We start from the raw sequence: 22,308 nt of genomic DNA, 5'->3' as shown, positions 1-22,308 counted from the left end.
TTAAAAAAAACACATTTTTAAAAACAACAATTTATACACACCAACGTATCTACATAACCAGTCAACTAACCAGACGACAGGGTCCTCTCAGCCAGACTGATATATACACACCAACGTATCTACATAACCAGTCAACCAACCAGACGACAGGGTCCTCTCAGCCAGACTGATATATACACACCAACGTATCTACATAACCAGTCAACTAACCAGACGACAGGGTCCTCTCAGCCAGACTGATATATACACACCAACGTATCTACATAACCAGTCAACCAACCAGACGACAGGGTCCTCTCAGCCAGACTGATATATACACACCAACGTATCTACATAACCAGTCAACTAACCAGACGACAGGGTCCTCTCAGCCAGACTGATATATACACACCAACGTCTCTACATAACCAGTCAACTAACCAGACGACAGGGTCCTCTCAGCCAGACTGATATATACACACCAACGTATCTACATAACCAGTCAACTAACCAGACGACAGGGTCCTCTCAGCCAGACTGATATATACACACCAACGTATCTACATAACCAGTCAACCAACCAGACGACAGGGTCCTCTCAGCCAGACTGATATATACACACCAACGTATCTACATAACCAGTCAACCAACCAGACGACAGGGTCCTCTCAGCCAGACTGATATATACACACCAACGTATCTACATAACCAGTCAACTAACCAGACGACAGGGTCCTCTCAGCCAGACTGATATATACACACCAACGTATCTACATAACCAGTCAACTAACCAGACGACAGGGTCCTCTCAGCCAGACTGATATATACACACCAACGTATCTACATAACCAGTCAACTAACCAGACGACAGGGTCCTCTCAGCCAGACTGATATATACACACCAACGTCTCTACATAACCAGTCAACCAACCAGACGACAGGGTCCTCTCAGCCAGACTGATATATACACACCAACGTATCTACATAACCAGTCAACTAACCAGACGACAGGGTCCTCTCAGCCAGACTGATATATACACACCAACGTATCTACATAACCAGTCAACTAACCAGACGACAGGGTCCTCTCAGCCAGACTGATATATACACACCAACGTATCTACATAACCAGTCAACTAACCAGACGACAGGGTCCTCTCAGCCAGACTGATATATACACACCAACGTATCTACATAACCAGTCAACCAACCAGACGACAGGGTCCTCTCAGCCAGACTGATATATACACACCAACGTATCTACATAACCAGTCAACCAACCAGACGACAGGGTCCTCTCAGCCAGACTGATATATACACACCAACGTATCTACATAACCAGTCAACTAACCAGACGACAGGGTCCTCTCAGCCAGACTGATATATACACACCAACGTATCTACATAACCAGTCAACTAACCAGACGACAGGGTCCTCTCAGCCAGACTGATATATACACACCAACGTATCTACATAACCAGTCAACTAACCAGACGACAGGGTCCTCTCAGCCAGACTGATATATACACACCAACGTATCTACATAACCAGTCAACTAACCAGACGACAGGGTCCTCTCAGCCAGACTGATATATACACACCAACGTATCTACATAACCAGTCAACTAACCAGACGACAGGGTCCTCTCAGCCAGACTGATATATACACACCAACGTATCTACATAACCAGTCAACTAACCAGACGACAGGGTCCTCTCAGCCAGACTGATATATACACACCAACGTATCTACATAACCAGTCAACCAACCAGACGACAGGGTCCTCTCAGCCAGACTGATATATACACACCAACGTGTCTACATAACCAGTCAACCAACCAGACGACAGGGTCCTCTCAGCCAGACTGATATATACACACCAACGTCTCTACATAACCAGTCAACTAACCAGACGACAGGGTCCTCTCAGCCAGACTGATATATACACACCAACGTCTCTACATAACCAGTCAACTAACCAGACGACAGGGTCCTCTCAGCCAGACTGATATATACACACCAACGTCTCTACATAACCAGTCAACTAACCAGACGACAGGGTCCTCTCAGCCAGACTGATATATACACACCAACGTATCTACATAACCAGTCAACTAACCAGACGACAGGGTCCTCTCAGCCAGACTGATATATACACACCAACGTATCTACATAACCAGTCAACTAACCAGACGACAGGGTCCTCTCAGCCAGACTGATATATACACACCAACGTATCTACATAACCAGTCAACCAACCAGACGACAGGGTCCTCTCAGCCAGACTGATATATACACACCAACGTATCTACATAACCAGTCAACTAACCAGACGACAGGGTCCTCTCAGCCAGACTGATATATACACACCAACGTATCTACATAACCAGTCAACCAACCAGACGACAGGGTCCTCTCAGCCAGACTGATATATACACACCAACGTATCTACATAACCAGTCAACCAACCAGACGACAGGGTCCTCTCAGCCAGACTGATATATACACACCAACGTATCTACATAACCAGTCAACTAACCAGACGACAGGGTCCTCTCAGCCAGACTGATATATACACACCAACGTATCTACATAACCAGTCAACTAACCAGACGACAGGGTCCTCTCAGCCAGACTGATATATACACACCAACGTATCTACATAACCAGTCAACTAACCAGACGACAGGGTCCTCTCAGCCAGACTGATATATACACACCAACGTATCTACATAACCAGTCAACCAACCAGACGACAGGGTCCTCTCAGCCAGACTGATATATACACACCAACGTGTCTACATAACCAGTCAACCAACCAGACGACAGGGTCCTCTCAGCCAGACTGATATATACACACCAACGTCTCTACATAACCAGTCAACTAACCAGACGACAGGGTCCTCTCAGCCAGACTGATATATACACACCAACGTCTCTACATAACCAGTCAACTAACCAGACGACAGGGTCCTCTCAGCCAGACTGATATATACACACCAACGTCTCTACATAACCAGTCAACTAACCAGACGACAGGGTCCTCTCAGCCAGACTGATATATACACACCAACGTATCTACATAACCAGTCAACTAACCAGACGACAGGGTCCTCTCAGCCAGACTGATATATACACACCAACGTATCTACATAACCAGTCAACTAACCAGACGACAGGGTCCTCTCAGCCAGACTGATATATACACACCAACGTATCTACATAACCAGTCAACCAACCAGACGACAGGGTCCTCTCAGCCAGACTGATATATACACACCAACGTATCTACATAACCAGTCAACTAACCAGACGACAGGGTCCTCTCAGCCAGACTGATATATACACACCAACGTATCTACATAACCAGTCAACCAACCAGACGACAGGGTCCTCTCAGCCAGACTGATATATACACACCAACGTATCTACATAACCAGTCAACTAACCAGACGACAGGGTCCTCTCGGCCAGACTGCTGTGTGACGGAGGAGGTCCATCGTCTTCAGAGAAGCTGCTGTCCTGACTGGGTTCGAAGTCTTCATCAGCCTCCATACTCTTCATCAGCCTACTGACCGCTCCACGAGCCTGTTGAAACACACACACACACACACACACACACAGAGTTGTCATATCTGAGAGGCAGTTGTATGTAACACACGAGAAGGATAATTTATGAGGATTGAACGTAGCAGTACACAGACCTCTCGGGGTTTAGCCTTGGCTTTTGATTGGCTCTTGCGTGCAGGGCTGAGGGGAGGGGCTACCGGGCTCTCTGTGATTGGACTAGACAGAGAGGGCGGGGTCAGGGGAGGGTCCTTCAGCCTCTTCTTCTGTTTAACACACACACAGAAACAAGCAAGTTAGAACACACACACCATCACACCACATACACATACCATCATAAACACACTAGAAAGATGGACAGACCCGAGAGGACAGGCCGAGAGGACAGACCCGAGAGGACAGGCCGAGAGGACAGACCCGAAAGGACAGGCCGAGAGGACAGACCGAGAGGACAAACCCGAGAGGACAGGCCGAGAGGACAGACAGAGGACAGACCCGAGAGGACAGGCCGAGAGGACAGGCCCGAGAGGACAGGCCGAGAGGACAGGCCCGAGAGGACAGGGGGAGAGGACAGGCCCGAGAGGATAGGGGGAGAGGACAGGCCCGAGAGGACAGGGGGAGAGGACAGGCCGAGAGGATAGGGGGAGAGGACAGGCCCGAGAGGACAGGGGGAGAGGACAGGCCCGAGAGGACAGGGGGAGAGGACAGGCCCGAGAGGATAGGGGGAGAGGACAGGCCCGAGAGGATAGGGGGAGAGGACAGGCCCGAGAGGATAGGCGGAGAGGACAGGCGGAGAGGACAGACCGAGAGGACAGACCGAGAGGACAGACCAGAGAGGACAGACCAGAGAGGACAGGCCCGAGAGGATAGGCGGAGAGGACAGGCCCGAGAGGATAGGCGGAGAGGACAGGCCCGAGAGGATAGGGGGAGAGGACAGGCCCGAGAGGACAGGGGGAGAGGACAGGCCCGAGAGGATAGGGGGAGAGGACAGGCCCGAGAGGATAGGGGGAGAGGACAGGCCCGAGAGGATAGGCGGAGAGGACAGGCGGAGAGGACAGACCGAGAGGACAGACCGAGAGGACAGACCAGAGAGGACAGACCAGAGAGGACAGGCCCGAGAGGATAGGCGGAGAGGACAGGCCCGAGAGGATAGGCGGAGAGGACAGGCCCGAGAGGATAGGGGGAGAGGACAGGCCCGAGAGGATAGGGGGAGAGGACAGGCCCGAGAGGATAGGGGGAGAGGACAGGCCCGAGAGGATAGGGGGAGAGGACAGGCCCGAGAGGATAGGCGGAGAGGACAGGCTTGAGAGGATAGGGGGAGAGGACAGGCCCGAGAGGATAGGGGGAGAGGACAGGCCCGAGAGGATAGGCGGAGAGGACAGGCCCGAGAGGATAGGGGGAGAGGACAGGCGGAGAGGACAGGCGGAGAGGACAGGCCCGAGAGGATAGGGGGAGAGGACAGGCCCGAGAGGATAGGGGGAGAGGACAGGCCCGAGAGGATAGGTGGAGAGGACAGGCCCGAGAGGATAGGCGGAGAGGACAGGCCCGAGAGGATAGGGGGAGAGGACAGGCCCGAGAGGATAGGGGGAGAGGACAGGCCCGAGAGGATAGGCGGAGAGGACAGGCCCGAGAGGATAGGGGGAGAGGACAGGCGGAGAGGACAGGCGGAGAGGACAGACCAGAGAGGACAGACCAGAGAGGACAGACCAGAGAGGACAGGCCCGAGAGGATAGGGGGAGAGGACAGGCCTGAGAGGATGGGGGAGAGGACAGGCCCGAGAGAATAGGCGGAGAGAACAGACCAGAGAGGACAGACCAGAGAGGACAGGCCAGAGAGGACAGACCAGAGAGGACAGGCCAGAGAGAACAGACCAGAGAGGACAGGCCAGAGAGGACAGACCAGAGAGGACAGACCAGAGAGGACAGACCAGAGAGGACAGACCGACTCACCTTCCAGTCTTTCCCCTCCCTGGGTGTGGTTTTAGGTCTGGGGGCGGGTTTAGTGCTGATTGGAGGGTTTTTACTGGAGGGAGAGATCTGATTGGTGGAGGCATCATGAAGGAAAATCCTCTCGCTGCGTCTGCGTGTCCATCCCTCCTCCTCGCTAGCCCCTCCCGCTAGTCCCCCGGCGGGGTCAAAGGTGAATCTCCGGGGCGACCGAGGAGATGGGCGAGGTTTGCGTTTGACCGGCGAGGTCTCGTTGCTAGTGTGGTCGCCGTGGCGCGTTGCCGGGGGTAACAGGGGGAGTTCGGGTGCGGAGCGTTTCCCATGGAGCAGAGAGGGGAACTTCCTCAGACACAGGTCAGAACCAGAACCTAGAGGACACACACACACAGACAGGTCAGAACCAGAACCTAGAGGACACACACAGGTCAGAACCAGAACCTAGAGGACACACACACACAGGTCAGAACCAGAACCTAGAGGACACACACACACAGACAGGTCAGAACCAGAACCTAGAGGACACACACACACAGGTCAGAACCAGAACCTAGAGGACACACACACACAGGTCAGAACCAGAACCTAGAGGACACACACACACACACAGGTCCGAACCAGAACCTAGAGGACACACATACACACACACACAGGTCAGAACCAGAACCTAGAGGACACACACACACACAGGTCAGAACCAGAACCTAGAGGACACACACACACAGGTCAGAACCAGAACCTAGAGGACACACACACACACACAGGTCAGAACCAGAACCTAGAGGACACACATACACACACACACAGGTCAGAACCAGAACCTAGAGGACACACACACACAGGTCAGAACCAGAACCGAAACCTAGAGGACACACACACACAGGTCAGAACCAGAACTGAAACCTAGAGAGGGGACACACACACAGGTCAGAACCAGAAACGAAACCTAGAGGACACACACACACACAGGTCAGAACCAGAACTGAAACCTGGAGAGGACACATACACAGGTCAGAACCAGAACTGAAACCTAGAGAGGACACACACACACAGCTCAGAACCAGAACCGAAACCTAGAGGACACACACACACACACACACACACAGGACAGAACCAGAACTGAAACCTAGAGAGGACACACACACACAGGACAGAACCAGAACTGAAACCTAGAGAGGACACACACACACAGGTCAGAACCAGAACCGAGATCTAGAGAGGACACACACACACAGGTCAGAACCAGAACCGAGACCTAGAGAGGACACACACACAGGTCAGAACCAGAACTGAAACCTAGAGAGGACACACACACAGGTCAGAACCAGAACTGAAACCTAGAGGACACACACACACAGGTCAGAACCAGAACCGAGATCTAGAGGACACACACACACACACAGGTCAGAACCAGAACCGAAACCTAGAGGACACACACACACAGGTGGTAGAAACGTAGTAAACGGCACCTCTGACAAGGTTACAATGGAATTCACACGTCCAAATCTCTCTTGCTTACCCAGAATGCTTTGCCTGCTACGGTGTTTCTTGTCGTGAAGACGGGGCAGGGGGACGGGGTTGACCGGGAGGGCGCTGGCTGCGAACCTGGCCAGCAGGCCCAACCCACTCTCCTCCAGCTCACTCCCCTCGGAGCACGACAACTCTTCCTCATCATCGTCCTCCTCAGTGGAGGACTCTGTGACAGAGAGAGAGATTATTGACTCTCAGGATCACAGAGTGGAACTCCAACATCAGGTTTGTCTGTCTGTAGTATTACTGTAGCATTACTGTAGTAGTACTGTAACATTACTGTAGTATTACTGTAGTATTACTGTAGTAGTACTGTAGCATTACTGTAGTAGTACTGTAACATTACTGCAGCATTACTGTAGCATTACTGTAGTAGTACTGTAACATTACTGTAGTATTACTGTAGTATTACTGTAGTATTACTGTAGTAGTACTGTAACATTACTGCAGCATTACTGTAGCATTACTGTAGTATTACTGTAACATTACTGTAGTATTACTGTAGTATTACTGTAGTATTACTGTAACATTACTGCAGCATTACTGTAGCATTACTGTAGTATTACTGTAGTCTTACTGTAGCATTATTGTAGCATTACTGTAGCATTACTGTAGCATTACTGCAGTATTACTGTAGCATTACTGTAGTATTACTGTAACATTACTGTAGCATTACTGTAGCATTACTGTAGTATTACTGTAGTATTACTGTAGCATTACTGTAGCATTACTGTAGTATTACTGTAGCATTACTGTAGTATTACTGTAGCATTACTGCAGCATTACTGTAACATTACTGTAGCATTACTGTAGTATTACTGTAGCATTACTGTAGCATTACTGTAGTATTACTGTAGTATTACTGTAACATTACTGCAGTATTACTGCAGTATTACTGTAGCATTACTGTAGCATTACTGTAGTATTACTGTAGCATTACTGTAGTATTACTGTAGTATTACTGTAGCATTACTGTAGTATTACTGTAGTATTACTGTAGCATTACTGTAGTATTACTGTAGCATTACTGTAGCATTACTGTAGTATTACTGTAGTATTACTGTAGCATTACTGTAGTATTACTGAGAAATGGAGAGAGGGGGGGTGAGGGAGAGAGGGGGGGTGAGGGAGAAAGGGAGAGAGGGGGGGTGAGGGAGAAAGGGAGAGAGGGGGGGTGAGGGAGAAAGGGAAAGGGGGGGTGAGGGAGAAAGGGAAAGAGGGGGTGTGAGGGAGAGAGAGGGTGAGGGGGGGTGAGGGAAAGAGGGGGGGTGAGGGAGAAAGGGAAAGAGGGGGGGTGAGGGAGAGAGAGGGTGAGGGGGGGTGAGGGAAAGAGGGGGGGTGAGGGAGAAAGGGAGAGAGGGGGGGTGAGGGGAAGAGGGGGGTGAGGGGAAGAGGGGGGGGTGAGGGAAAGAGGGGGGGTGAGGGAAAGAGGGGGGGTGAGGGAGAAAGGGAGAAGGGGGGGTGAGGGGAAGAGGGGGGGTGAGGGAAAGAGGGGGGTGAGGGAGAAAGGGAGAGAGGGGGGTGAGGGGAAGAGGGGGGGGTGAGGGAAAGAGGGGGGGTGAGGGAGAGAGGGGGAAATGTACCCAATTCCTCTGTAGTTAGTATACTGCTAGCAGACAGACAGACAGACATACAGAACAGATCTGTCTAGCAGACAGACAGGACAGACAGACAGTACTGTCTAGCAGACAGACAGACAGACAGACAGACAGACAGACAGACAGACAGACAGACAGACAGATCACACTACCCCAATTCCCTATACACTACCCCTATGGGACCTGGTCTACAGTAGTACACCACCCCTATGGGCCCTGGTCTACAGTAGTACACCACCCCTATGGGCCCTGGTCTATAGTAGTACACTACCCCTATGGGCCCTGGTCTACAGTAGTACACTACCCCTATGGGCCCTGGTCTATAGTAGTACACCACCCCTATGGGCCCTGGTCTACAGTAGTACACCACCCCTATGGGACCTGGTCTACAGTAGTACACCACCCCTATGGGCCCTGGTCTATAGTAGTACACCACCCCTATGGGTCCTGGTCTACAGTAGTACACCACCCCTATGGGCCCTGGTCTATGGTAGTACACCACCCCTATGGGACCTGGTCTACAGTAGTACACCACCCCTATGGGACCTGGTCTACAGTAGTACACCACCCCTATGGGACCTGGTCTACAGTAGTACACCACCCCTATGGGACCTGGTCTACAGTAGTACACCACCTCTATGGGCCCTGGTCTATTGTAGTACACCACCCCTATGGGCCCTGGTCTACAGTAGTACACCACCCCTATGGGACCTGGTCTACAGTAGTACACTACCCCTATGGGCCCTGGTCTACAGTAGTACACTACCCCTATGGGCCCTGGTCTACAGTAGTACACCACCCCTATGGGACCTGGCCTATAGTAGTACACTAGATGGGGAATAGGGGGCCATCTGAACCTTACTGGATTGAGACTCAGCCCAGTGGTTAGGAGTTAGAACCATGGCTGTAGACAGGATGAGCTGTGATTGGTTAGAGGGAAGTAAGGGTTAGGAGCAGACAGACAGACAGGATGAGCTGTGATTGGTTAGAGAGAAGTCAGGGTTAGGAGCAGACAGACAGACAGACAAGATAGACAGGAAGAGAAACAGAGACAGACAGGAAGAGAAACAGACAGACAGGAAGATAGACAGGAAGAGAAACAGACAGCCAGGTAGATAGACAGGAAGAGAAAGACAGACAGACAGGAAGAGAAACAGACAGGAAGAGAAACAGACAGACAGACAGACAGACGGACAGGTAGATAGACAGGAAGAGAAACAGACAGGTAGACAGACAGGAAGAGAAACAGACAGGCGTATCAGGTGTAAAAGTCTATCCGTCCAGAGGTCTGTATATAATGACGAGATGCTCATGTCTCCGGGCCAAATAACGAGGAGTTGTTGTACGAAAGGCGGGAAGGCAGGCGAAAAAAACTGCCGCAATGGATTATGGGATTGTAGTTAATTACCACTTTTCTGAACTGAACTAGGTTTGAATATTTGCTTAAATGAGAACTACAACTCCCATCAACCCAGCATCCCATACAGTTTCCTCATTTTTGTTGTGAATGATTTGATTTCACAAAAACCCGATCTAAATGGAATTCAAGTAATTGACGTCGGACAAAATTTGGTTAATCACTCAGCACAGAACGCATCCTTCCTTCCTCAATCCTCTGACTCCTCCCTTCCTTCCTCACTCCTCTGACTCCTCCCTACCAGACTCATCACTGATCTGACTCCTCCCTACCAGACTCATCACTGATCTGACTCCTCCCTACCAGAGAGTCATCACCGATCTGACTCCTCCCTACCAGAGTCATCACCGATCTGACTCCTCCCTACCAGAGTCATCACCGATCTGACTCCTCCCTACCAGAGAGTCATCACCGATCTGACTCCTCCCTACCAGAGAGTCATCACTGATCTGACTCCTCCCTACCAGAGAGTCATCACTGATCTGACTCCTCCCTACCAGAGTCATCACCGATCTGACTCCTCCCTACCAGAGTCATCACCGATCTGACTCCTCCCTACCAGAGTCATCACCGATCTGACTCCTCCCTACCAGAGTTATCACCGATCTGACTCCTCCCTACCAGAGTTATCACCGATCTGACTCCTCCCTACCAGAGTCATCCCTGATCTGACTCCTCCCTACCAGAGAGTCATCCCTGATCTGACTCCTCCCTACCAGAGTCATCACTGATCTGACTCCTCCCTACCAGAGTCATCACTGATCTGACTCCTCCCTACCAGTCATCACCGATCTGACTCCTCCCTACCAGAGTCATCATTGATCTGACTCCTCCCTACCAGAGAGTCATCACTCCTCTGACTCCTCCCTACCAGAGAGTCATCACTGATCTGACTCCTCCCTACCAGAGTCATCACTGATCTGACTCCTCCCTACCAGAGTCATGTCATCCCTGATCTGACTCCTCCCTACCAGAGTCATCCCCGATCTGACTCCTCCCTACCAGAGTCATCACCGATCTGACTCCTCCCTACCAGAGTCATCACCGATTTGACTCCTCCCTACCAGAGTCATCACCGATCTGACTCCTCCCTACCAGTCATCACCGATCTGACTCCTCCCTACCAGAGAGTCATCCCTGATCTGACTCCTCCCTACCAGTCATCACCGATCTGACTCCTCCCTACCAGTCATCACCGATCTGACTCCTCCCTACCAGAGAGTCATCACTGATCTGACTCCTCCCTACCAGAGAGTCATCACTGATCTGACTCCTCCCTACCAGAGTCATCATTGATCTGACTCCTCCCTACCAGAGAGGACTCACATCTTCTTTACAAAAAGCAGATTTTGTGGCATGTGAGGGTCAATCCAAGTCTAACCAGATTGGTCAGATCATTCCTTACTAGGAAGGAAAGGAAGGAAGGAAGGAAGGATGCATGTCTTCAGCTCAGAAACACAAGCAAAAGGTTCTATTTGTGAAGAAAACGTTCATATTGACATTAATATTGTCCATGAGACTGAATATTCAACCCCAGATCCCGCCAGGCGAATAGTAGTTTGAGCATCCATGTTAGCATTAGCATCATCACTGAGACACAGAGAGAGGAGGGACATCTTACTTACACAACAGGTGACAGGCGTGTGGCCTCAGGCAGGGCAGCGCATGGAGTAGCCTAGCATCGGCTAGCGTAGCTTAGCCTTGTAGCTTAGTCGTAGCGTCGGCAAGCTATAGCGTAGCTTAGCCATGTAGCTTAGTCGTCACGTCGGCTAGCTATAGAGTGCGTAGCTTAGCCATGTAGCCTAGACGTAGCGTCGGCTAGCTATAGCGTAGCTTAGCCATGTAGCCTAGTCGTAGCATCGGCGAGCTATAGCGTAGCTTACCCATGTAGCCTAGTCGTAGTATCAGCTACCTATATCGTAGCCATGTAGCATCGACTAGATGTAGCATACTGTAAATCTTCAATTTAAAAAAATGCAATATGCAGAAATCGGTCTGTAATTTTTTGGGTTGAGAGTTCGCCTCATTTCAGTTTATGTGGCAAAACAAGCAGTGGTCATGGAATCATGGTCTAAACCGCTGTGACATAGCTTTTCAACTGGTGTATAAAACCAAGACACAGAAACAGCACACATAGAAAATATCTACACCATTCCCCTAGCCTAGTGGTTAGAGCGTTGGACTAGTAACCGAAAGGTTGTGAGTTCAAACCCCCGAGCTGACCAGGTACTAATCTGTCGTTCTGCCCCTGAACAGGCAGTTAACCCACGGTCCCCCAGTAGGCCGTCATTGTAAATAATAATTGGTTTTTAACTGACTTTCCTGGTTAAATAAAGTGAAAATAAATAAATGACAGATCTAATAACTCACATTGATGTGAATTTGGTAGGATCGCCCAAAAAGTTCAATATTGCAGATTTAATAGCCGAGTGTTAATTTGCTTAATAAGTCACTGAACACAACAGGTGATGATGAGAAACAGGCGTCTATTTCCTTAATGAACACAGATTTAGCTAATTTGCATAGTTGTTTAATTCCAGCAGTCACTTCCAGTATTTTTTTTATACATTTCTTCATTTCCTGTATTCATTGGAAGACGTGTCTTCACTAATGTGTCATTATTTACACACTGCTTCACGTTGTCGTCTTAGTGGGGCGGCAGGGTAGCCTAGTGGTTAGAGAGTTGGACTAGTAACCGGAAGGTTGCAAGTTCAAACCCCCGAGCTGACAAGGTCGTTCTGCCCCTGAACAGGCAGTTGTTCCTAGAACTTCATTGAAAATAAGAATTTGTTCTAGACTTGCCTGGTTAAATAAAGGTAAAAAAATAAATAGTGTGCCTCTATTCTCACGAAAAATGTAAAAAATATTTTCACTATGCAGTTCTTACATTCACCACTAGAGCAGCTGTTTTTGTGATTCAAATTAGCAAGTAGTTAGCAGCCAACGGCTAGCAGTTTCTTAATGGTGATGATTGCCGTAATTTTTTCGAATCACTATTAAATGTAACAAACCTCATAAACAATTCATTTAGACCCATTTATTTGCTGAAAGTGTGCCGTCGCCCGGCTATTAAAAGGGACAAGCGACTGTTTGAGACTTTGTTTAATTTAAGTTTTAGTAGACTGGCTATAGCTAGCTGTAGCATCAACAAGCTGTAGTATAGACTAGCTATAGCTAGCCGTAGCATCAACTAGCTGTAGTATAGACTAGCTATAGCTAGCCGTAGCATCAACTAGCTGTAGTATAGACTAGCTATAGCTAGCCGTAGCATCAACTAGCTGTAGTATAGACTAGCTATAGCTAGCCGTAGCATCAACTAGCTGTAGGATAGACTAGCTATAGCTAACCATACCTTAGCGAGGTAGCATGGCTAAAGGTGGCGCTAGTCCTGGCAGGCTTGTGTGTGTCAGCAGCAGCAGCAGTAGCAGAACAAACAGCACAGGCTGAGAGACATGTAAAGCATCATGGGTAGGAGAGGGGTCAGGAGTGAGCACGTGAAAGATGAGCAGGTGGCAGCGAACGACAGGAAGGGGCGGAGTTATCTGGAGGTTTAGTAGACAGGAAGAAGGAGCCCTATTCTGCAAATATCCCAACAAGCCAATCAGATAGTTTGAACTGTGTGTGTGTGTGTGTGTGAGCTTTATGAATCTAAAAAGCCTTCCTTCACCCCTATCCTTGTCCCAAACCTCAACCCTTACCATAGCCCTCACAATCATATTTCACCGTCTTCATTGAAAACAGTTCTGAGTGTGTGAGCGTGTGTGTCTGTGTGAGCGTGTGTGTGTGTGTCTGAGTGTGTGTGTGTGTGTCTGTGTGTGTGTCTGTGTGTGTGTGAGCGTGTGTGTGTGTGTCTGAGTGTGTGTGTGTGTGTGTTTCATCCACTGTACTAAAACCCCGATTGAAGCACTACAGTGTAGGAACCTAGTGCCCTTGTGCTGTTGGGGGCTATAGGAGGGATACAGGTCCGACAGAGCAAGTAGTGTGTGCAGCCGACAGACAGGACAGGCGGACAGAGAGAGACAGACGAAGCGAGAGACAAGGACCACAGTGAGTTGGCTTTCTTTACCAAATTCAATTTAAAAAAACACCTTTAATAAAAAGCTTCGGTACCAAAAAACACAACTTATTAAAAACACACATCCACACATGATCAATGTATAAACAAGTCCACAGCAGTCTGAGCAAGCCAGGCGAAACCGTGACAACCGCATCCGTGACAACCGTAACCGTGACGACCGTAACAAAAATCAAGTCTAAAACCAGGAGGCAGCAGCGGCAGGGAGAGGAATGGGACTCTAAAAGAGCCAGGAAGTGATGTCACAGCTGTAAGAGCCCTCTCTCTCTCTCTCTGTGTGGTCAGTATGCAGGAAGTGATGTCACAGCTGTAAGAGCCCTCTCTCTCTCTCTGTGTGGTCAGTATGCAGGAAGTGATTTCACAGCTGTAAGAGCCCTCTCTCTCTCTCTCTGTGTGTGTGTGGTCAGTACGCAGGAAGTGAGGTCAGTGAGGTGAAACACTCAGAATGATGCAAATTTTACAGTTTTGAGATGACAGGATTCCCTACAACATCTCTATGTCAACAGAGATGACGTGATTCCCCACAACATCTCTATGTCAACATAGATGACGTGATTCCCTACAACATCTCTATCTCAACCTTTATTAATAGAGATGACAGGATTCCCTTCAACATCTATATCGCAACGTTTATTAATAGAGACGTGATTCCCTACAACATCTCTATCTCAACGTTTATTAATAGAGATGTGATTCCCTACAACATCTCTATCTCAACGTTTATTAATAGAGACGTGATTCCATACAACATCTCTATCTCAACGTTTATTAATAGAGATGTGATTCCCTACAACATCTCTATCTCAACGTTTATTAATAGAGATGTGATTCCCTACAACATCTCTATCTCAACGTTTATTAATAGAGATGTGATTCCCTACAACATCTCTATCTCAACGTTTAGCAACATTGTGCCCTCATGAAAATATCACAGAGGGTGTGGTTAGTAACCAGGGGGTGTGGTCAGTAACCTTGATCGAAGGAGTCGTCGGAGGAGCTAAGCCCCGCCTCCTGCAGCAGGAGGGATAAGTGCTTCTGTTTCCTCTCCCGAGCCGCCTGATTGGACGAGGAGGGGGACGGTCTCTTCCTGGGCGGGGTTGTGTGGGGTCGCAACCCTGAGAAGGGGTGACAGCCCCCCCGGGGGACATCCTCTTCAGAGTCAGAGTCTGGTGCAGAGAACACAGGGTCAGGACACAACACATTAACATGTTAGTCATTTAACAGACGTTCTTATCCAGAGAGACTCAGTTATATTAACATGTTAGTCATTTAACAGACGTTCTTATCCAGAGACTCAGTTATATTAACATGTTAGTCATTTAACAGACGTTCTTATCCAGAGAGACTTAGTATATTCATCTTCAGACAACCACATATCACAGTAGTTAGTATATTCAGATAGCTAGGTGAGACAACCACATATTACAGTAGTTAGTATATTCAGATAGCTAGGTGGACAACCACATATCACAGTAGTTAGTATATTCAGATAGCTAGGTGGACAACCACATTACAGTAGTTAGTATATTCAGATAGCTAGGTGAGACAACCACATTACAGTAGTTAGTATATTCAGATACAGTGCCTTGCGAAAGTATTCGGCCCCCTTGAACTTTGCGACCTTTTGCCACATTTCAGGCTTCAAACATAAAGATATAAAACTGTATTTTTTTGTGAAGAATCAACAACAAGTGGGACACAATCATGAAGTGGAATGACATTTATTGGATATTTCAAACTTTTTTAACAAATCATAAACTGAAAAATTGGGTGCGCAAAATTATTCAGCCCCCTTAAGTTAATAATTTGTAGCGCCACCTTTTGCTGCGATTACAGCTGTAAGTCGCTTGGGGTATGTCTCTATCAGTTTTGCACATCGAGAGACTGACATTTTTTCCCATTCCTCCTTGCAAAACAGCTCGAGCTCAGTGAGGTTGGATGGAGAGCATTTGTGAACAGCAGTTTTCAGTTCTTTCCACAGATTCTCGATTGGATTCAGGTCTGGACTTTGACTTGGCCATTCTAACACCTGGATATGTTTATTTTTGAACCATTCCATTGTAGATTTTGCTTTATGTTTTGGATCATTGTCTTGTTGGAAGACAAATCTCCGTCCCAGTCTCAGGTCTTTTGCAGACTCCATCAGGTTTTCTTCCAGAATGGTCCTGTATTTGGCTCCATCCATCTTCCCATCAATTTTAACCATCTTCCCTGTCCCTGCTGAAGAAAAGCAGGCCCAAACCATGATGCTGCCACCACCATGTTTGACAGTGGGGATGGTGTGTTCAGCTGTGTTGCTTTTACGCCAAACATAACGTTTTGCATTGCTGCCAAAAAGTTCAATTTTGGTTTCATCTGACCAGAGCACCTTCTTCCACATGTTTGGTGTGTCTCCCAGGTGGCTTGTGGCAAACTTTAAACGACACTTTTTATGGATATCTTTAAGAAATGGCTTTCTTCTTGCCACTCTTCCATAAAGGCCAGATTTGTGCAATATACGACTGATTGTTGTCCTATGGACAGAGTCTCCCACCTCAGCTGTAGATCTCTGCAGTTCATCCAGAGTGATCATGGGCCTCTTGGCTGCATCTCTGATCAATCTTCTCCTTGTATGAGCTGAAAGTTTAGAGGGACGGCCAGGTCTTGGTAGATTTGCAGTGGTCTGATACTCCTTCCATTTCAATATTATCGCTTGCACAGTGCTCCTTGGGATGTTTAAAGCTTGGGAAATCTTTTTGTATCCAAATCCGGCTTTAAACTTCTTCACAACAGTATCTCGGACCTGCCTGGTGTGTTCCTTGTTCTTCATGATGCTCTCTGCGCTTTTAACAGACCTCTGAGACTATCACAGTGCAGGTGCATTTATACGGAGACTTGATTACACACAGGTGGATTGTATTTATCATCATTAGTCATTTAGGTCAACATTGGATCATTCAGAGATCCTCACTGAACTTCTGGAGAGAGTTTGCTGCACTGAAAGTAAAGGGGCTGAATAATTTTGCACGCCCAATTTCTGTGGCAAAAGGTCGCAAAGTTCAAGGGGGCCGAATACTTTCGCAAGGCACTGTAGCTAGGTAAGACAACCACATTACAGTAGTTAGTATATTCAGATAGCTAGGTGAACAACCACATATCACAGTAGTTAGTATATTCAGATAGCTAGGTGGGACAACCACATTACAGTAGTTAGTATATTCAGATAGCTAGGTGAACAACCACATATCACAGTAGTTAGTATATTCAGATAGCTAGGTGGGACAACCACATATCACAGTAGTTAGTATATTCAGATAGCTAGGTGGGACAACCACATTACAGTAGTTAGTATATTCAGATAGCTAGGTGGACAACCACATATTACAGTCAAATCAAATCAAATCAAATTGTATTTGTCACATACACATGGTTAGCAGATGTTAATGCGAGTGTAGCGAAATGCTTGTGCTTCTAGTTCCGACAATGCAGTAATAACAAGTAATCTAACTAACAATTCCAAAACTACTGTCTTGTACACAGTGTAAGGGGATAAAGAATATGTACATAAGGATATATGAATGAGTGATGGTACAGAGCAGCATAGGCAGATACAGTAGATGGTATCGGGTACAGTATGTACAAATGAGATGAGTATGTAAACAAAGTGGCATAGTTTAAAGTGGCTAGTGATACATGTATTACATAAGGATACCGTCGATGATATAGAGTACAGTATATACGTATGCATATGAGATGAATAATGTAGGGTAAGTAACATTTATATAAGGTAGCATTGTTTAAAGTGGCTAGTGATATATTTACATCACTTCCCATCAATTCCCATTATTAAAGTGGCTGGGGTTGAGTCAGTGTCAGTGTGTTGGCAGCAGCCACTCAGTGTTAGTGGTGGCTGTTTAACAGTCTGATGGCCTTGAGATAGAAGCTGTTTTTCAGTCTCTCGGTCCCAGCTTTGATGCACCTGTACTGACCTCGCCTTCTGGATGATAGCGGGGTGAACAGGCAGTGGCTCGGGTGGTTGATGTCCTTGATGATCTTTATGGCCTTCCTGTGACATCGGGTGGTGTAGGTGTCCTGGAGGGCAGGTAGTTTGTCCCCGGTGATGCGTTGTGCAGACCTCACTACCCTCTGGAGAGCCTTACGGTTGTGGGCGGTGCAGTTGCCATACCAGGCGGTGATGCAGCCCGCCAGGATGCTCTCGATTGTGCATCTGTAGAAGTTTGTGAGTGCTTTTGGTGACAAGCCGAATTTCTTCAGCCTCCTGAGGTTGAAGAGGCGCTGCTGCGCCTTCTTCACGATGATGTCTGTGTGAGTGGACCAATTCAGTTTGTCTGTGATGTGTATGCCGAGGAACTTAAAACTTGCTACCCTCTCCACTACTGTTCCATCGATGTGGATAGGGGGGTGTTCCCTCTGCTGTTTCCTGAAGTCCACAATCATCTCCTTAGTTTTGTTGACGTTGAGTGTGAGGTTATTTTCCTGACACCACACTCCGAGGGCCCTCACTGTAGGCCGTCTCGTCGTTGTTGGTAATCAAGCCTACCACTGTTGTGTCGTCCGCAAACTTGATGATTGAGTTGGAGGCGTGCGTGGCCACGCAGTCGTGGGTGATCAGGGAGTACAGGAGAGGGCTCAGAACGCACCCTTGTGGGGCACCAGTGTTGAGGATCAGCGGGGAGGAGATGTTGTTGCCTACCCTCACCACCTGGGGGCGGCCCGTCAGGAAGTCCAGTACCCAGTTGCACAGGGCGGGGTCGAGACCCAGGGTCTCGAGCTTGATGACGAGCTTGGAGGGTACTATGGTGTTGAATGCCGAGCTGTAGTCGATGAACAGCATTCTCACATAGGTATTCCTCTTGTCCAGATGGGTTAGGGCAGTGTGCAGTGTGGTTGAGATTGCATCGTCTGTGGACCTATTTGGGCGGTAAGCTAATTGGAGTGGGTCTAGGGTGTCAGGTAGGGTGGAGGTGATATGGTCCTTGACTAGTCTCTCAAAGCACTTCATGATGACGGATGTGAGTGCTACGGGGCGGTAGTCGTTTAGCTCAGTTACCTTAGCTTTCTTGGGAACAGGAACAATGGTGGCCCTCTTGAAGCATGTGGGAACAGCAGACTGGTATAGGGATTGATTGAATATGTCCGTAAACACACCGGCCAGCTGGTCTGCGCATGCTCTGAGGGCGCGGCTGGGGATGCCGTCTGGGCCTGCAGCCTTGCGAGGGTTAACACGTTTAAATGTCTTACTCACCTCGGCTGCAGTGAAGGAGAGACCGCATGTTTTCGTAGCAGGCCGTGTCAGTGGCACTGTATTGTCCTCAAAGCGGGCAAAAAAGTCATTTAGTCTGCCTGGGAGCAAGACATCCTGGTCCGTGACTGGGCTGGATTTCTTCCTGTAGTCCGTGATTGACTGTAGACCCTGCCACATACCTCTTGTGTCTGAGCTGTTGAATTGAGATTCTACTTTGTCTCTGTACTGGCGCTTAGCTTGTTTGATAGCCTTGCGGAGGGAATAGCTGCACTGTTTGTATTCGGTCATGTTACCAGACACCTTGCCCTGATTAAAAGCAGTGGTTCGCGCTTTCAGTTTCACACGAATGCTGCCATCCATCCACGGTTTCTGGTTAGGGAATGTTTTAATCGTTGCTATGGGAACGACATCTTCAACGCACGTTCTAATGAACTCGCACACCGAATCAGCGTATTCGTCAATGTTGTTGTCTGACGCAATACGAAACATGTCCCAGTCCACGTGATGGAAGCAGTCTTGGAGTGTGGAGTCAGCTTGGTCGGACCAGCGTTGGACAGACCTCAGCGTGGGAGCCTCTTGTTTTAGTTTCTGTCTGTAGGCAGGGATCAACAAAATGAAGTCGTGGTCAGCTTTTCCGAAAGGGGGGCGGGGCAGGGCCTTATATGCGTCGCGGAAGTTAGAGTAACAATGATCCAAGGTCTTTCCACCCCTGGTTGCGCAATCGATATGCTGATAACATTTAGGGAGTCTTGTTTTCAGATTAGCCTTGTTAAAATCCCCAGCTACAATGAATGCAGCCTCCGGATAAATCGTTTCCAGTTTGCAAAGAGTTAAATAAAGTTTGTTCAGAGCCATCGATGTGTCTGCTTGGGGGGGGGTGTATACGGCTGTGATTATAATCGAAGAGAATTCTCTTGGTAGATAATGCGGTCTACATTTGATTGTGAGGAATTCTAAATCAGGTGAACAGAAGGATTTGAGTTCCTGTATGTTTCTTTCATCACACCATGTCACGTTAGTCATGAGGCATACGCCCCTGCCCCTCTTCTTACCAGAAAGATGTTTGTTTCTGTCAGCGCGATGCGTGGAGAAACCCGTTGGCTGCACCGCTTCGGATAGAGTCTCTCCAGTGAGCCATGTTTCAGTGAAGCAAAGGACGTTACAGTCTCTGATGTCCCTCTGGAATGCTACCCTTGCTCGGATTTCATCAACCTTGTTGTCAAGAGACTGGACATTGGCAAGAAGAATGCTAGGGAGTGGTGCACGATGTGCCCGTCTCCGGAGTCTGACCAGAAGACCGCCTCGTTTCCCTCTCTTTCGGAGTCGTTTTTTTGGGTCGCTGCATGGAATCCACTCAGTTGTCCTGTTTGTAAGGCAGAACACAGGATCCGCGTCGCGAAAAACATATTCTTGGTCGTACTGACGGTGAGTTGACGCTGATCTTATATTCAGTAGTTCTTCTCGACTGTATGTAATGAAACCTAAGATGACCTGGGGTACTAATGTAAGAAATAACACTGCATAGTTTCCTAGGAACGCGAAGCGAGGCGGCCATCTCTGTCGGCGCCGGAACGGAAGTTAATATATTCGGATGGCTAGGTGATGGCTAGGTGGGACAACCACATATCACAGGCATAGTACAATAAGAACCCATTTCCTTAAGAAAGTATAATATTGGCACGGACTCTACTGTCCTACACGACACAACCAACAGGATGTGGACACCTGCTGGTCCAACATCTCATTCATAAATCATTAATATGGAGTTGGTCCCCCTTTGAGTCATTTTTTCAATTCATCACAAAGGTGTTCGATGGGGTTGAGGTCAGGGCTCTGTGCAGGCCAGTCAAGTTCTTCCACACCGATCGACAAACTATTTCTTTATGGACCTCACTTTGTGAGCGGGGGAATTGTCATGCTGAAACAGGAAAGGGCCTTCCGTTAAGATTTCCCTTCACTGGAACTAAGGGGCCCGAACCATGAAAAACAGACCATTATTCCTCCTCCACCAAACTTTACAGTTGGCACTATGCATTGGGGCAGGTAGCGTTCTCCTGGCATCCGCCAAACCCAGATTCGTCCGTCGGACTGCCAGATGGTGAAGCGTGATTCATCACTCCAGAGAATGCGTTTCCACTGCTCCAGAGTCCAATGGCAGCGAGCTATACACCACTCCAGCCGACACCACTCCAGCCCACGCCTGGTTTACACCACTCCAGCCCACGCCTGGTTTACACCACTCCAGCCGACGCTTGGTATACACCACTCCAGCCCACGCCTGGTTTACACCACTCCAGCCCACGCTTGGTCTACACCACTCCAGCCCACGCTTGGTCTACACCACTCCAGCCGACGCCTGGTCTACACCACTCCAGCCCACGCTTGGTCTACACCACTCCAGCCCACGCTTGGTCTACACCACTCCAGCCCACGCCTGGTTTACACCACTCCAGCCCACGCTTGGTCTACACCACTCCAGCCCACGCCTGGTCTACACCACTCCAGCCCACGCTTGGTCTACACCACTCCAGCCCACGCCTGGTATACACCACTCCAGCCCACGCTTGGTCTACACCACTCCAGCCCACGCCTGGTTGACACCACTCCAGCCCACGCCTGACATTGAGCATGGTGATCTTAGGCTTGTGTGCGGCTGCTCAGCCATGGAAACCCATTTCATGAAGCTTACAATAACACACACACACCACAATAACACACACCCCACAATAACACACACACCACAATAACACACACCCCACAATAACACACACCCCACAATAACACACACACCCCACAATAACACACACACCCCACAATAACACACACCCCACAATAACACACACACCCCACAATAACGCACACACCCCACAATAACACACACCCCACAATAACACACACCCCACAATAACACACACACAGTACTAACACACCACAATAACACACACCCCACAA

The 22,308-nt window shown here is 48.5% G+C and overlaps 1 protein-coding gene across 11 annotated transcripts in view; it reads right to left on the bottom strand.

The window, feature by feature from the left end:
- Positions 1-22,308, bottom strand: part of LOC110516613 (trinucleotide repeat-containing gene 18 protein) — a 113,964-nt gene that overhangs the window by 19,561 nt on the left and 72,095 nt on the right. For all 11 annotated transcript variants that reach the window (XM_036972251.1, XM_036972257.1, XM_036972249.1 and 8 more), the window contains 5 exons: positions 15,083-15,277; positions 7,011-7,187; positions 5,498-5,862; positions 3,686-3,814; positions 3,431-3,569 (listed from right to left, as the gene is read on the bottom strand). In XM_036972251.1, the coding sequence (XP_036828146.1) occupies positions 3,431-3,569; positions 3,686-3,814; positions 5,498-5,862; positions 7,011-7,187; positions 15,083-15,277 (1,005 nt within the window). The remainder of the gene's footprint in view (positions 1-3,430; positions 3,570-3,685; positions 3,815-5,497; positions 5,863-7,010; positions 7,188-15,082; positions 15,278-22,308) is intronic.

This window comes from Oncorhynchus mykiss, unplaced genomic scaffold, assembly GCF_013265735.2.
Source record: "Oncorhynchus mykiss isolate Arlee unplaced genomic scaffold, USDA_OmykA_1.1 un_scaffold_130, whole genome shotgun sequence".
NCBI classification, from domain to species: domain Eukaryota; kingdom Metazoa; phylum Chordata; class Actinopteri; order Salmoniformes; family Salmonidae; genus Oncorhynchus; species Oncorhynchus mykiss.
This window is presented reverse-complemented; position numbering and strand designations above follow the sequence as displayed.